The following is a 13001-nucleotide window of genomic DNA, read 5'->3' on the forward strand; positions in this document are numbered from 1 at the left end:
GCATTGGAAGTGCAGATCCACTGCATCACCAGGGAAGTCCCTCCCCCAATCCCTGACATAGTAGCTAGCACGTTGTTGTTGTTGTTGTGCAGTTGATAAGTCGTGTCCAGCTCTTTGTGACCCCATAGACTGGACTGCTAAGCTTCCCTGTCCTTCACTATCTCCCAGAGTTTGCTCAGACGCATGTCCATTAAATCAGCGATGTCATCCAACCATCTCATCTTCTGTCACCCTCTTCTCTGGCTGCCCTCTATCTTTCCCAGCATCTGGGTCTTTTTCAATGAGTTGGCTTTCTTCGAATCAACTGACCAAGTATTGGAGCTTCAGCTTCAGCATCAGCCCTTCCAATGAATATTCAAGGTTGATTTCCTTTAGGATTGACTGGTTTGATCTCCTTGCTGTCCAAGGGACTCTCAAGACTCTTCTCCAGCACCAGAGTTCGAAAGCATCAATTCTTCGGCACTCAGCCTTCATTATGGTCCAACTCTCACATTTTTACATGACTACTGGAAATACCATAGCTTTGACTATGTGGACCTTTGTGATGGTTTGGCAAAATGATGTCTCTGCTTTTTATTACACTATCTAGGTTTGTCATAGCACATAATATATGTCAAATATTTTGATTTGATTTTTTCCTAAAGAAACGCGAGTTTGATTAGATTGATTTTTATATTCTGTGTATCTTAGATTTAAACAAATATTCACACATTCATTACTCGTGTGCAGTTTATTGTTCTGCCTTATCTGGGCATGTTGACTTCACAATGCTCAAAATCAGGTTTTGTTTCAAAACCCACCATACACTTTCAGTCCAGTAGAGGGCGACAGCAACTACGAATAGGAAAAACACAGTTAAAGGTGGAATAATATAGTCAAGGCACCCAGACAAGGTCCCTGAACTATGGAATCAAATTCAGGCTAGAAACCACTTTGTTGTTGTTGTTTAACATTCTTAATAGATAGTGCATTCATATGTTCAAAAACTGAACAGAATAGACAAAATGGTATATGGTAAAATCTCTCTCCTTCTCCTCTTCCCTTTGTACCTGGCTTCCTTCCTCATCTCCATCTCAGGAACAACTCTTTATTTTTCTCTCGTGTGCTCTTCCAGAGGTGTTTATGTGCATATGAATGAACACAAATATCTCTGCACACCCTCCCCCAACTTTACCCAAAAGGTACACAAGCTTTACCCAAAAGGCACAAGAAGGTGTTTTGAGCATACTGTTCTGTGCTTTGCTTCGTTCCATCATGATGTAGACTGTAGATCTACCAGTAACAGTGCATAGAGAGAAGCCCCCTACTCTGTTTTTCCAGCTTCAGATTTCTCCATGGCACACCTGTATCATTATCTCTTCATCCAGCAATCCATCAATGGGGGGCTTCTGCTGCTAGCAATAAAACTCAATGATTCAGTTCAGTTCAGTTGCTCAGTCGTGTCTGACCCCATGGACTGCAGCACTCCAGGCTTCCTTGTCCATCACCAACTCCCTGGAGCTTGCTCAAATTCGTCCATCGAGTCAGTGATTACTTGAATGATGATTACTCAATGGTTACTTGAATGTGTCTATAGCAGCGACCGTCAGCCCCAGTTGCACATGAAAATGATGAGAGGGGATTTAAAATATCCCACCCCTTAAGTCACACCTCAGATCAACTACATCAGAATCTCTGAGTGTGGGACCAAGGCACACAGGGCACCCTATGTCCTGTTGATGTTTCTAGGGGAAACTGGCCAAGAGCACATAGATTTGCAACTTTGCTAGATATTGACAAGTGGCTTCCATGCTTGGTTGTGCCAACTTACACTCCCACCAGCTTGTATGAGATGGCCTGGGTCTTCATGGCTTCACTAACAAAGCATGCTTGTCAAATTTTGCTTTTTGCTAAACTGTTAGTTTTTTTTTCTTTTCTTTAAAGTTATCTCAGTTTTGCTTCAATTTGCATTTCTCTTATTAGGGCTTGAGAGTAAGCATCTTCTCATTGCTTAAGAGCCTTCTGATCTGTCTGGTCATGTCCTGTGCTCACTTTTCTTTTCTCTCCCTTCTTTCTGGCTGTTCCACAGGACTTGTAAGATCCTAGTTCCCCAAACCCGACCCTCCTCACCTCTCCAGGACTGGAAGCATGGAGTCCTAACCACTGGACTGCCAGGGAATTCCCTCCTTTCTCTTTTCTAAGTTGGTTTCTCTATATGTCAGTGAGATAAATTCTTCCTGATTTGAGTTGCAAATACTACTGCCTTGTTTTCTTTTCTTTTTTTTTTCCGCCTCGAAGAAGACTTTTTACATATCTGAATGTATCCATCTTTTGTTATGGCTTTTGGATTTTGAGTCATGTTTAGTTTGGTTTCCCATTCCAGTCTTATAAAGGAAGTTTCCCATGCGTTCTTCTGGCACTCTTGTGGTTTCCTTTACTTACAGGCAAATCTTCCATCCTTTTAGAATTTACCTTGATCTGCGATGTGAGGTATGGATCCATCTTTGGTTCGCTTTCTAATGGCTAATTATCGCATTACCTTCATCAGGGAGTAAGATAGGAGGTGCTTTGAGCTGTATCCAACTTGAATTTCTTTGTTTTTGCCTTTTAATTTATAGCAATACCAGCTCCTACTTTTCCAATTCCACCCTCCCCCATTTGCCTGTTCAATGCTTGATTGATTTTTGTTTGTTTACCATTGAGAATTTTATTACTAATCAAACATTGTCCCTGACCTTTGGGGTTTCTATTTACGATTTATTTTAGTTGATAACCAACAACTATGACCTTTTGTTGAATGTCTAACATATTTGTTTAGAAGTTTCATTAAATCATAAAGCAAACCTTTGATGTCAGTTGTAGTTGTTTAGTCACTATGTTCGACTCTTACTATTGTTATTCCATTGGAGGAAAGTTATCGGAGAGTTTTTGAGGCTTGTCCAAAAGCCCACAGTTAAAAAGAGGCAACGCTGGATGCAATTCAAGAGCCAAGTCTTGAGGGTCAAGCCTTTTTACTTGCCTCTACCCTATAACTGGTCTTTGTGGAATGACTGCAGGAGGGAATGAATGAGTGAGTCAGTGAGGGAAGTAAGAAGACAGAATGAGTCATCTCCTGCCCTTAGTGGAACCCAAACGGGGAGATAAGATGTGAATGGAAATAACCAGAGCGCAAAGTAAACAGTGATCCCACCTGTGTTTCAGAAGCAGTCCACTTTCTATCCCCTCCTACTTAACAATCTTACTTCTTTCCAATTTCTCCCTACGTAGAAACCACGGAGCCCAACACTGGGGCAGGGCAGTTTGATGCAGTAAGTCACCCATGTGGAGGTTCCCTGTGGAGCTCTGGAGCCCTGGTGGGGAGGAGGGAGGTGGAGGAAGGGGTAGAGACGATGGGGGATGCAAAGTGAGAGAGAGAGGAGAGGAGGAGAGCTTAAAGATAAGGAATAGGGAGGGGGGTAAACGGGGTTGTTGTTTGGGGAGCACTAGGGGAGGCCGGGGTAGGAGGTGGGGGAAGGGAGGGGAGGTGGGAATAGGGAGGCAGGAGGAAGTAGGGGTTAGGGAAGTGTGAAGGGCAAGGGGAGGAGGTGAGGCGAGGAGGGGTAGTGAATGAGGAGGGAGACTCAAGGAGGGAGGAGGGTTTGGGGAGGAGGAAGTGGGGGAGGAGTTAGGGGAGTGGGAGAACAACGAAAGGGTTGGGGGATGGAGCAGAGAAGAGGAGGGGGGAGGAGAAGAGGGGGAGGGAGAGGAGGAGGGGAGAGGGGGGAGGAGAGAGAAAAAGCCCACCTCCCCAGCCCCCTTCTCAGGGTTGCGCAACCCACTCGGGCTGGGATTGGTCGCTGGCGCGTAAAGAGGCCACGCCCCCGACACGCGCCACGACCAATAGCGATAGGGGGCGGGGCGTAATGCGTCCTGGAAGGCCAATGGGCGGGGGGGGGCGGGACTGCGTGGCCTGGGTCTAGCTCGCGCTCTTCGCGCACTCGGAACCACCGCCGCTCTCGGAGCTCCGGGCTCTCCTTCTCTCGCTGCTGTCGCCGCAGCCGCTCGCCCGCCCGCTTGCCAGCCCGCCTTCCGCGCGTCCCCGCCCCGCTCCGCTCTGATCCCTGCACCCGGCCCCAAGCACGCTCATCTGTCGCTGCGAGCACAGTATTCCCACTGAGGCCCCGCGGCGATGGCCACCAAGATCGACAAAGAGGCTTGCCGGACGGCGTACAACCTGGTGCGCGACGACAGCTCGGCCGTCATCTGGTGAGGAACTTTCCATTGCTCTCCGAGCCCCGCTGCCCGAGCTCGCAAGGGGCCTGGTGCGCTGAGCCGTCTTCCAGACGGGACGGATTAAGGGTCATTCCCGTGCGGTCTCCCCGCAGCCTTAACTCGGGACAGCGTGGAAAGCCAGAGCTGGCTTTTCGCTAGCCAGAGCGTCTTTTAGATTGTTCTGTGGGAAAAAAAAAAAAAAGATTGTTCTGTGGAAGCTCGGCACCGTTCAGCCGCCAACGCTGATGTGTATGTGTGTTTTTCTCTTCTCCCAATCCAAAGGGTGACTTTTAAATATGACGGCTCCACCATCGTCCCCGGCGAGCAGGGAGCAGAATATCAGGACTTCATCCAACAGTGCACAGGTAGGGAGACGCGCCTTCTGGGGGGACTCCCGGTCTTTTGGAACATGGTCAATGCTAGGGAGGAGCCTGAGGCCACCCTGGGCGCCCCCAGCGCTGGAGAAACCAGATTGGAGCCTTCTAAAGCCTCCACAAGCCTTCTCTCCTCTGGGCGTCCAGAACAACCAGAGGTGGCCGCCAGCCTCCTCCCTCTCACAGTAACATTTTCAGGCGGGACAGCTCCTTTGCCCCCATGGTCTCTAGCTTTCCACCGTTAACTCAGGGGGTTCCAAACTCCAGGGTCCAGCCCTCCCGTGTTTCCCCTTTCATCGGTCAGAGCCAAAATAAAAACAATCCTGGTGCTTATTGAAGGAGAAAGAAATGGTTAGCGGCAGCCCCCTCCTTTCTCCTGCTGCAATCATTGTCCATGTGCTGGTGATGTGTTTTTGTTTGTAGAATATAGAGCAGGACATGAAAGCGTACATACCATATAGTCCCATTTATGTGAAATTTTACAAAAGGCAAAGCTAATCTGTAGTGTGAAAAGTCAGAAGAGTGGTCCCACTTGTGGGTGGCTAGCCCCTGACTCGGGGAGGCACACGGAAGGTGGGGTGGGGTCTCAAGGAGTTGGGAATATTCTGTATTTTGATTTGGGAGGCAGTTACACAGGTGTGTACATATAAGAAATCTTTCAAGCAAAATCTCTAGGATTTGTAAACTTTGTGCCTTTCCCTGGGTTGTCTTAAAACATTAAGTGGAAAAAACACATGCATGTACAACCACAACCTCCAGTCCCTGCCCCCGCCCCCCACACCACTGAACCAAAAGGCCCAGCATTACTGGTAATAGGGCCCTTTAAAGCTAAGATTGGAGGATGGGATCTTTTTCTGGGCTCTGGTCTCTAGCTTGGATACTTTGAGACAAAGGCAATGCGGCCTGAAAGTTAGGGTGGGGACCTAGAGTCAGCAAGGTGGGTTTGAATACCCTTGTGGCCACTTTCTAGTCGTGTGGTTTGGGGCAAGTTACTTAACCTCTCGGGGCCTCGGTTTCCTCCCCTGTAATCTTAGAGGGCTGTCGAGAGGATAGGTGAGTCAGTGCTTGTACAAATGACACGGTCATTTGTGAAACAAATAAGAAATACACCACTGTGCTCAAGATCGCGCAATGGCCCTTTTCCTTTATTCAAATGATTATTTTGAATTTATTCTAATTCAAAGAATATAAAGTATCTGCTGTGGGCTGGGTGGCACTGAGATTTACCACCCCCCCCCCAAAAAAAAAGTCTCCCAACTAAAACATCTCCCAGAGCTACCTCCAGACCTTCACTCACTGCTTTTGGACAGGATTATTTAAAATGTTGTTGTTTAGTTCAGTCGTGTCCAACTCTTTGTGACCCCATGGACTGTAGCCTGCCAGGCTCCTCTGTCTGTGCAATTTCGCAGGCAAGAATACTGGAGTGGGTTGCCATTTCCTTCTCTAGGGGATCTTCCCGACCCAGGGATGGAACCCAAGTCTCCTGCATTGGTAGGCAGATTCTGTACCACTGAGCCATCTGAGGAACCCTTTGTTTAAAAGCAGATGTGTAAAGTATTATCACAACTCACATCTGTTGAGGTGCATGGGGCCAGGATTGAAAGCCAGGCCCCTGACTCAGGAACCCTGTCTCTCAGCCACCTCTGTCCTTTCACCACCATAATGCCTGCTTTCACAAGTGGGGTAAGTGCAGACTCCTGGGGTTTGGTGTATAACTGGGAGGTTCAGCAGTATTTTTTGCCTTGCCGGCTCTGAGATTTTCTCTCAAGCCAGCTTCCTTCCTCTTTGGACAGTAAAGTAGCAGTTTCCTCCTGCTAGCCATCCGTCATCCCCACCCCCTGCCATCAGACTGGGGTCTTCTCCTCCCACCCACCCCCCAGCTTCTGAAGCTATAGTTCTGTCCATTGAGTAGAAGGTGACCCCAGGAATAAAGAGCATCCTGTGAGTGGATTCTGCATTGAGGAGGCTGTGGTCAGAGAACACTTCCTCCCTCCCTGGGGCTTTGTGGTTTGCTAGTCCAGCCCTTCCCCCAATGATAGGGATGGCAGTGGGGAGGGCCTGGTGGGAGAACTAAAAATGCTTTCCCTGCTGCTTGTTGAGCTTATGAATGGGCCGTGGGATCTGAAGGCTCCGTCTGCTCTGGCTGGAAGTCCGCCTTCCTTCCCCAGCCATCTGTTGGACAAATGTATAGGCGAGCTATGGTTGCCGTGTCTGCTCCTGTTTGTCTTAGAAAAGCCTGTTCCATCCAGCCACCGTGTCCTCCTAACCCAGTGACCAAGGATTCGGAACGCTGACTAGTAACCTTCTACATGCAGGTCACTGCACTGGGCATACCTTGTCTCCGTTTCTGAGCTTGCTTCCCTTCCATAGATGGGGAAATAGAGACCCAGAGAGGTTAAGTGATTTGCCTGCAAGTCACAGCAAGGTCGTGGCAGGCCTGGGCCTTGAACCCCGGGCAGGGTGGCTTTGAGGCCTGTGCTCTTGGCCTCTTCTCACTAAGGAAGTGGTTTAGAGGCTCATTTCTGAGTCGTGGAGCATCTTCACTGTACAGCAGGTTCTGGTCAGGGCTGGTGGGATTGTTGGCAGTTACGGAAGGCACGTTCGCCTACTCCTGTGATGCGGGGAGGCCTCTCCATGGCCCTCATCTCTGGCCAGGTGTTCTGACAAGCTGGAGGGTCTAGTGCTCCTGGTCTGGCATAGCCTTCCTATTTGCAAACCTCTCACAAGATCACAGGGGACCTGGCAGCCTAAAAACAGTACCTGGTCGCTCCTCCGTCTGCCCTGGGGGAACGAGGTGGGTGGAGGCCCCTGCCCCCACTGTGGGCTTTCTCTCCTCCTTGACGTCCTCACCCTGCCCCCCATCCTTGCTCTGAAATACTCTCTTTCACCCCTCCTCTGCCCTCTGGCTACTGTCTTCCTTCTGTCCTTCCCCCGGGTTCTTAGGAATGGAATCTGCCCAGTAAGCCTCTGCCTGTCACCCCTCCTCCGCCCCCCAGGCTGGCCTGTCCTTGTCCCCAGGCGCTGGTTCCTGAAGGTCATGGAATGGAAGGTCGCTGGGCCGCCCTTGTCCTCTGTTTCTTGCTGCTAGGATCTGGAGCCCTCTGGGCCCCCGCACTGGCTCTTCTGGCGCCGGCCTCACCTGGCCCCTTCCTTCTGTACTGACCGCTCCATCACTGCCTCTGCTCTGGCTTCTTACCCCAAACTTCAGTCCATGTGGGATGGTTGCAGATCTGTCGGGGCAGTGAGAGGAGCCCAGTGCAGGTAACTTACCCACTCTCCCACCCCCGAAGAAAAGAAATCAGTCTTAGCTTCTGGGGTTGGAAAGTCCAAGCTGCAGATAAGGCTGTCGAACTCACGCCCCTCCCCCGGCCCTGTTTTCCTCCTTGATCACCTGTCTTGGGAGCAGGAGGGCAGGTTCTCCCTGAGCGGTGAGGTGATAACCTCTAACCACCTGGCTTCCAGGCTTTGGGGAGGAGGGAAGAGACTGACTGCCACTGATTTCAGCGGAAGTCTCCAGACTGACAGACTCTCTTTGGTCTGACTGGGTTCATGTGCGCGTGTGAACTGATCCCTGTGGTTCTGGCTGACTGTACCTGGGTCAGTGCCCATGCCTGAACTGGGGTGGGGGGGCAGCCCCACCAAACCAGCAGGTAGAGTTAGGGAGGGTGGGTTTCTAAGGGAAGAGTGAAGGTGAGGGCATGCTGCTTCCAGAAGAGGGGCAGACCCAGAAGAGGTCCATGGCCACCCTTTATTGCAACAGTCTTTCAGCCCACGGTCTTTCTTGTCTTAAATTCATTCTATCCCCCTCAACTCCCCCAGATGGGAGTGAAAGTGAAAGTGAAGTGGCTCAGTCACGTCTGAGTCTTTGCAACCCCATGGACTGGAGCCTACCAGGCTCCTCTGTCCATGGGACTTTCCAGGCAAGGGTACTGGAGTGGGTTGCCTTTTCCTTCTCCAGGGGATCTTCCCAACCCAGGGACTGAACCTGTGTCTTTTGAATGGGCAGGTAGACTCTTTTACCACTGAGCCACCAGGGAAGCCTGCAAAGTAGCTCTTCCTAAAGCGTGGGTCTCCTCAGGCTCCTTCTCTGCTCATTAACCGTCTATAGCTCCCACCTGCCCACTAAGTACAGGCTATCTCCTCGGCCTTCCAGTCTGTCTGTCCCCACCCACATCTCCTGTGCAATAGCTCCCACCCCCTCCTCTGTGCACCTGCAGCCTGACCCTGTGTAACTCTCTCAGCCTGCAGGCCAGCGATTCCCTCTAGGTGGAATTCCTCTCCCCTGTATCTGTCCATCTGAGACTGAGCCAGCAAACCCGCCTAGTGCAGTCCCTTCTGCATTTCAACAGCCAGGACCTTTGGAATCAGAGAAATTATAAATTTGCATCCCAACTCTGCCCCCTGCCATGTGACCTCAGGCATTTCTTTACCTGTGCTTCAGTTTTCTGGGGGTTCTGATGGCGGCCGCCTCTCATGCTGACTGAGAAGGTTCGCTGAAGTTGTATGTCTAAATGGAGAGTCCAGACATGGTGATGCTGTTGGCTGTTGTCACTGTTACTTTTTTTTTTTTAAACTCTCTTAGCGTCATATTAGTTGTTGTTACTATTACTTTTTGTATCATTATTTCTATTCTCCTAGCGTTTAGGATGACAGTGTGCTTGCTGCTCTGAAGTTTCTTGTGCATGCCCTAGCTCAGCACACAGTAAGCACTCAACTCTGAGTTCACTTAGTAGAGGTGCTCAACCCCAGACTGGCACGCAGTAGGCACCATGTGGGCATGCTTGAGACCTTTGGCCCAGGTCTGCATGCAGTAGGTGGTCAGTACTGGCTAAGAGGTGCTTAGCACAGTGGTTAAAGGTCTAGGCTGCTTTGGATGGTCTGGGTTCAAATGCTTGCCAATCATGTGACCTGAATTATTCACCTGCTCATCATTTTGCTATAATGTGATTATTAGGAGGATTAAGGAAGCAAGTTCATGGTGCCAAGGATGCAGTCCGTTCTCCATAAGTGGTAGTTACTGTGATTGTCATCTCATTGGTGGAATTTAATTGATATGGAAGTAAAGTATGTGATCAGAGAGGTGGGGGGAGGGAAGAGATGATGGGGAATGGGTACTGAGCTGTCTGGAGGGTCTCTGGTTGCCCTGACAGAGCCATGGGGAGTGGGGAGGAGCCAGGGCTAAGCTGGCAAAGGAGAAAGGAGTCATTTGCCAGACTGATTGGTGGTATGATCTCTCTGATCTCTGTAGGAAGGGCTTACAGATCATGTGTATGTGTTGGGTCAATGGCTCAGGGTGTCTGTGAAATGTTTTTTTCTTCACCTTACAAGTAATACAGGTCCATTGCAGAATATTCAGAAAGCAAGATTAAGCAAAAGGAAGAGAATAAAAACCAGATATAATTCAAGTATAGTTTAACACTCAGAAATTTGTTCATTCATTCATTTCCTCCTTCCTTCCTTCAATCAACTCCTCTGTTGGTTGCTGTTCTAGGCACTGAGGGCAAATCTAAAAGCAGAGAAAGACCCTGTTCTCAGGGCGCTGATGTTTTATTGTCATCATCCAGCCCTTAAAGTGGCTCCTAATCTATCTGTTGTATAAATGTAACATTGTTTAACAGACCTTTTATTGATAAACTGACCCCAAAATACTCTGTTGCAAGCATTTTTATTTTAGAAAGAACCTAGGCATCTGGGAATGAATCCAGTTTTCTGTTGGTACAGATTTTAGAGCCAATCAGTTACGAGCATCGATGGTAGAGCCAGGGTGTCTTGCTTTGACTTGGAGCCTTGCTCCACTGTGTGACCTTGAGCAAGTCTCCCAGATTCTCTGTTCCTTCATCTGTAAGATTCCGTTAGTGATTGCACACAGGGTACAGGGTTGCTAAAACTGAGGATAAATTGACATGATACACGTAAAGCTTATAGGCAATGCCTGCTATACAATGGGTGCTCAATTAATGTGGTTATCGGTAACATAGCACCTTGCAACTGCTTCTCAGGGACTGAGTTTGGCAGCGGGATGGTTAAGGAACACGGGAGTGTCTTTACTGTTAAAGGCAAAAACATTCATTCTAACACTTGTCAAAGAACAGTAAGGCAGGGACTTCCCTGATGGTCCAGTGGTTAAGACTCCCACCTTCCAATCCAGAAGGCATGGGTTAGATCCCTTGTTGGGGAACTAAGATCCCACATGGCGCATAGTGCAGCCAAAAAAAAAAGAAAACAAGAACTGTAAGGCGACTTTATTCAGAGGCCTGTTGTGATAGGTGCAGGGACCACTGCAAGGGAGAGAGATCAGACTCGACTCTGAATACCTCAAGGAAGAGTGGGAATTTGGAGTCAAGGAGCAAGGTAGGGATCAATGGCTGGAAAGTTACCAAGAGGAAGGGTCTGGGGTGAAGGGAGAACCTGGCTAAACTGACTTAACAGGATTCTTGCTGAAGGCATGCCAGGGATCAGACATCACCGGGAAAGGGTGAGGACAAGGAGCCTGATTAGATATCGAGGGGTGATCAGATATGGCGGATGGGGAATTCTGGCTCAGTTGACTTGGCAGGATCCTTGCCAAAATCAGCGAAGGCCAAGACAAACACAGAAGTCGAGAAGTTGAGACCCAGATGAGAAAGAGCTCAGAAGAGCATGGTTAGAGTTTGGTCAAAGAGAGACTCTTTACTATTACTGCAAGAGGGACAGATTGGAACAGAGACAAATTCGCTCACTGTCCACTGTCTCTGCGTGTGCAACTGTGCAGCACACATACGTATGGCGGTCTCTCTGTTGTGCTCTTCTGCACACTGGCATTTTTTCCCCCAAGCTGCACATATGCATTTTTTTCCTCCTCTAGCTTTACTCAAATTTAGAAATTTGAGTGAGAAAGGAAGGAGAGAAATTATCTAGTGAGTCAAAGGGACTATGAGGTCAGAAGGAAGCTGTAGATCTGTGACAGGGCTTTGGACCTTGTAAAGTGCTAAACAGTCTGTCTGTCATACAATCAACAAACAGGGATTGATTGATGCATCATTTCTGTTGCTCCAGAAACAATGCTAGGTGGTGATTCTTCAGTGGTACCTGAAGTGCTCTGGAAACATTATCTTCACAGTTTTCTGCAAAATTCAGTCTCCTACTGCCTTCTTGGCTCATGCATGTGTTGTTGGGGGATTCTGAGCCGCGTTTTGTGGCTTCTTTGTGTCATAAGATGCGTAGGCTTTGTAACAGCTCTTCTGGGTGATATTTCCACTAGTGTGGAGCTTGTGGCCACACCTCCGTGGAGAAGGTTGCTAGATGTCCCTTTTCCTGCTAAGTAGGGTGTCTCTGCTTCAGCAAAAGTATACAGTTAGTTGAAATGAATTGAATTTCCCTCTTTGAAAGTCTTTAGACGTTAATGCAAACTTTTGGAAATTATTGCTGATGTAGATGTTACATCCATGTCATCATCTCCCATCGTTTTTTCACCTCGTTACATCTTGGAATCCCACCGCCCCACATCTGGAGCCTGGCACCCCGTGCCCAGGTCTTTGGTCACCTCCTGGTGGCCAAATGGAGTGGACGTTTCTTTGTACTTGTTTCACTTTCCCTCCTTCTAGCCTTCGGCAGCTAGTTACTAAAAACATGGTTTTTCCCTTCCGTCTGCTTTTGCACTGCAAAGCTCACTTACTTCTCCTTTCCTGTTTCTCATCTCCTGCTCTCACTTCTGTCTGCTGGTTCTGCTTCCCTTTGGTGCCCCAGAAGTGTGGGTGTTTTCCGGGCTCCACCCTTGACCCTGTCTTTTCCTTCTCCGGAGCATTTCTTGAGTGCCAGTCCTTTGCCCAGGACTGAGTTGACCCCCTCTGAACTTGGTGAGCTTGCAGTCCAGGTAGCGGTGGGGAGGTGGGGAGAGCTTTTCTCTCCCCTAAACTTTTTGTTGCTTTTCGCCCCTCTCTTGCACATCCCAATGCATGATTCTGACCCCATGGATGCCAACTGCCCTGCACTAGGTAGGCGCTTGGCCTGTATTAGCTCATCTAATTTTTCTTACCCGTGAGGGGTGTGTATGTAATAAGAACAATGACACCAGAGTAGGGGTCATCTCCATTTTACTGATGAGGAATCTCAGAGAGTCCAAAGTCACTTGTTTGGTAGACTCACAGATGACAGAGAACAAACTAGTGGTCACCAGTGGGGCGAGGGGATGGAGGAGCGGCCAGTGAGGGTTGTGTCCTAAGTCGCTCCAGTCGTGTCCGACTCTGCGACCCCATGGACTGTAGCCTGCCAGGCTCCTCTGTCCATAGCATTCTCCAAGCAAGAATACTGGAATGGGTTGCTATTTCCTCCTCCAGGGAATCTTCCCAACCCAGGGATCGAACCCAGGTCTCCTGCATTGCAGGCAGATTCTTTACCACTGAGCCACTGGGGAAGATA

The 13001-nt window shown here is 49.1% G+C and overlaps 1 protein-coding gene across 1 annotated transcript in view; it reads left to right on the forward strand.

Annotated features, from left to right (window-relative positions):
* The first annotated feature begins 3951 nt into the window (after positions 1-3951).
* The window catches only part of COTL1 (coactosin like F-actin binding protein 1), a 43435-nt gene continuing 34385 nt past the window's right edge, over positions 3952-13001 (forward strand). The window contains exons 1-2 of the mRNA XM_020896822.2: positions 3952-4224; positions 4513-4595. Of these exons, the coding sequence (XP_020752481.2) occupies positions 4148-4224; positions 4513-4595 (160 nt within the window). The 5' untranslated portion in view covers positions 3952-4147. The remainder of the gene's footprint in view (positions 4225-4512; positions 4596-13001) is intronic.

Source organism: Odocoileus virginianus, chromosome 20, assembly GCF_023699985.2.
Source record: "Odocoileus virginianus isolate 20LAN1187 ecotype Illinois chromosome 20, Ovbor_1.2, whole genome shotgun sequence".
Taxonomy (NCBI): domain Eukaryota; kingdom Metazoa; phylum Chordata; class Mammalia; order Artiodactyla; family Cervidae; genus Odocoileus; species Odocoileus virginianus.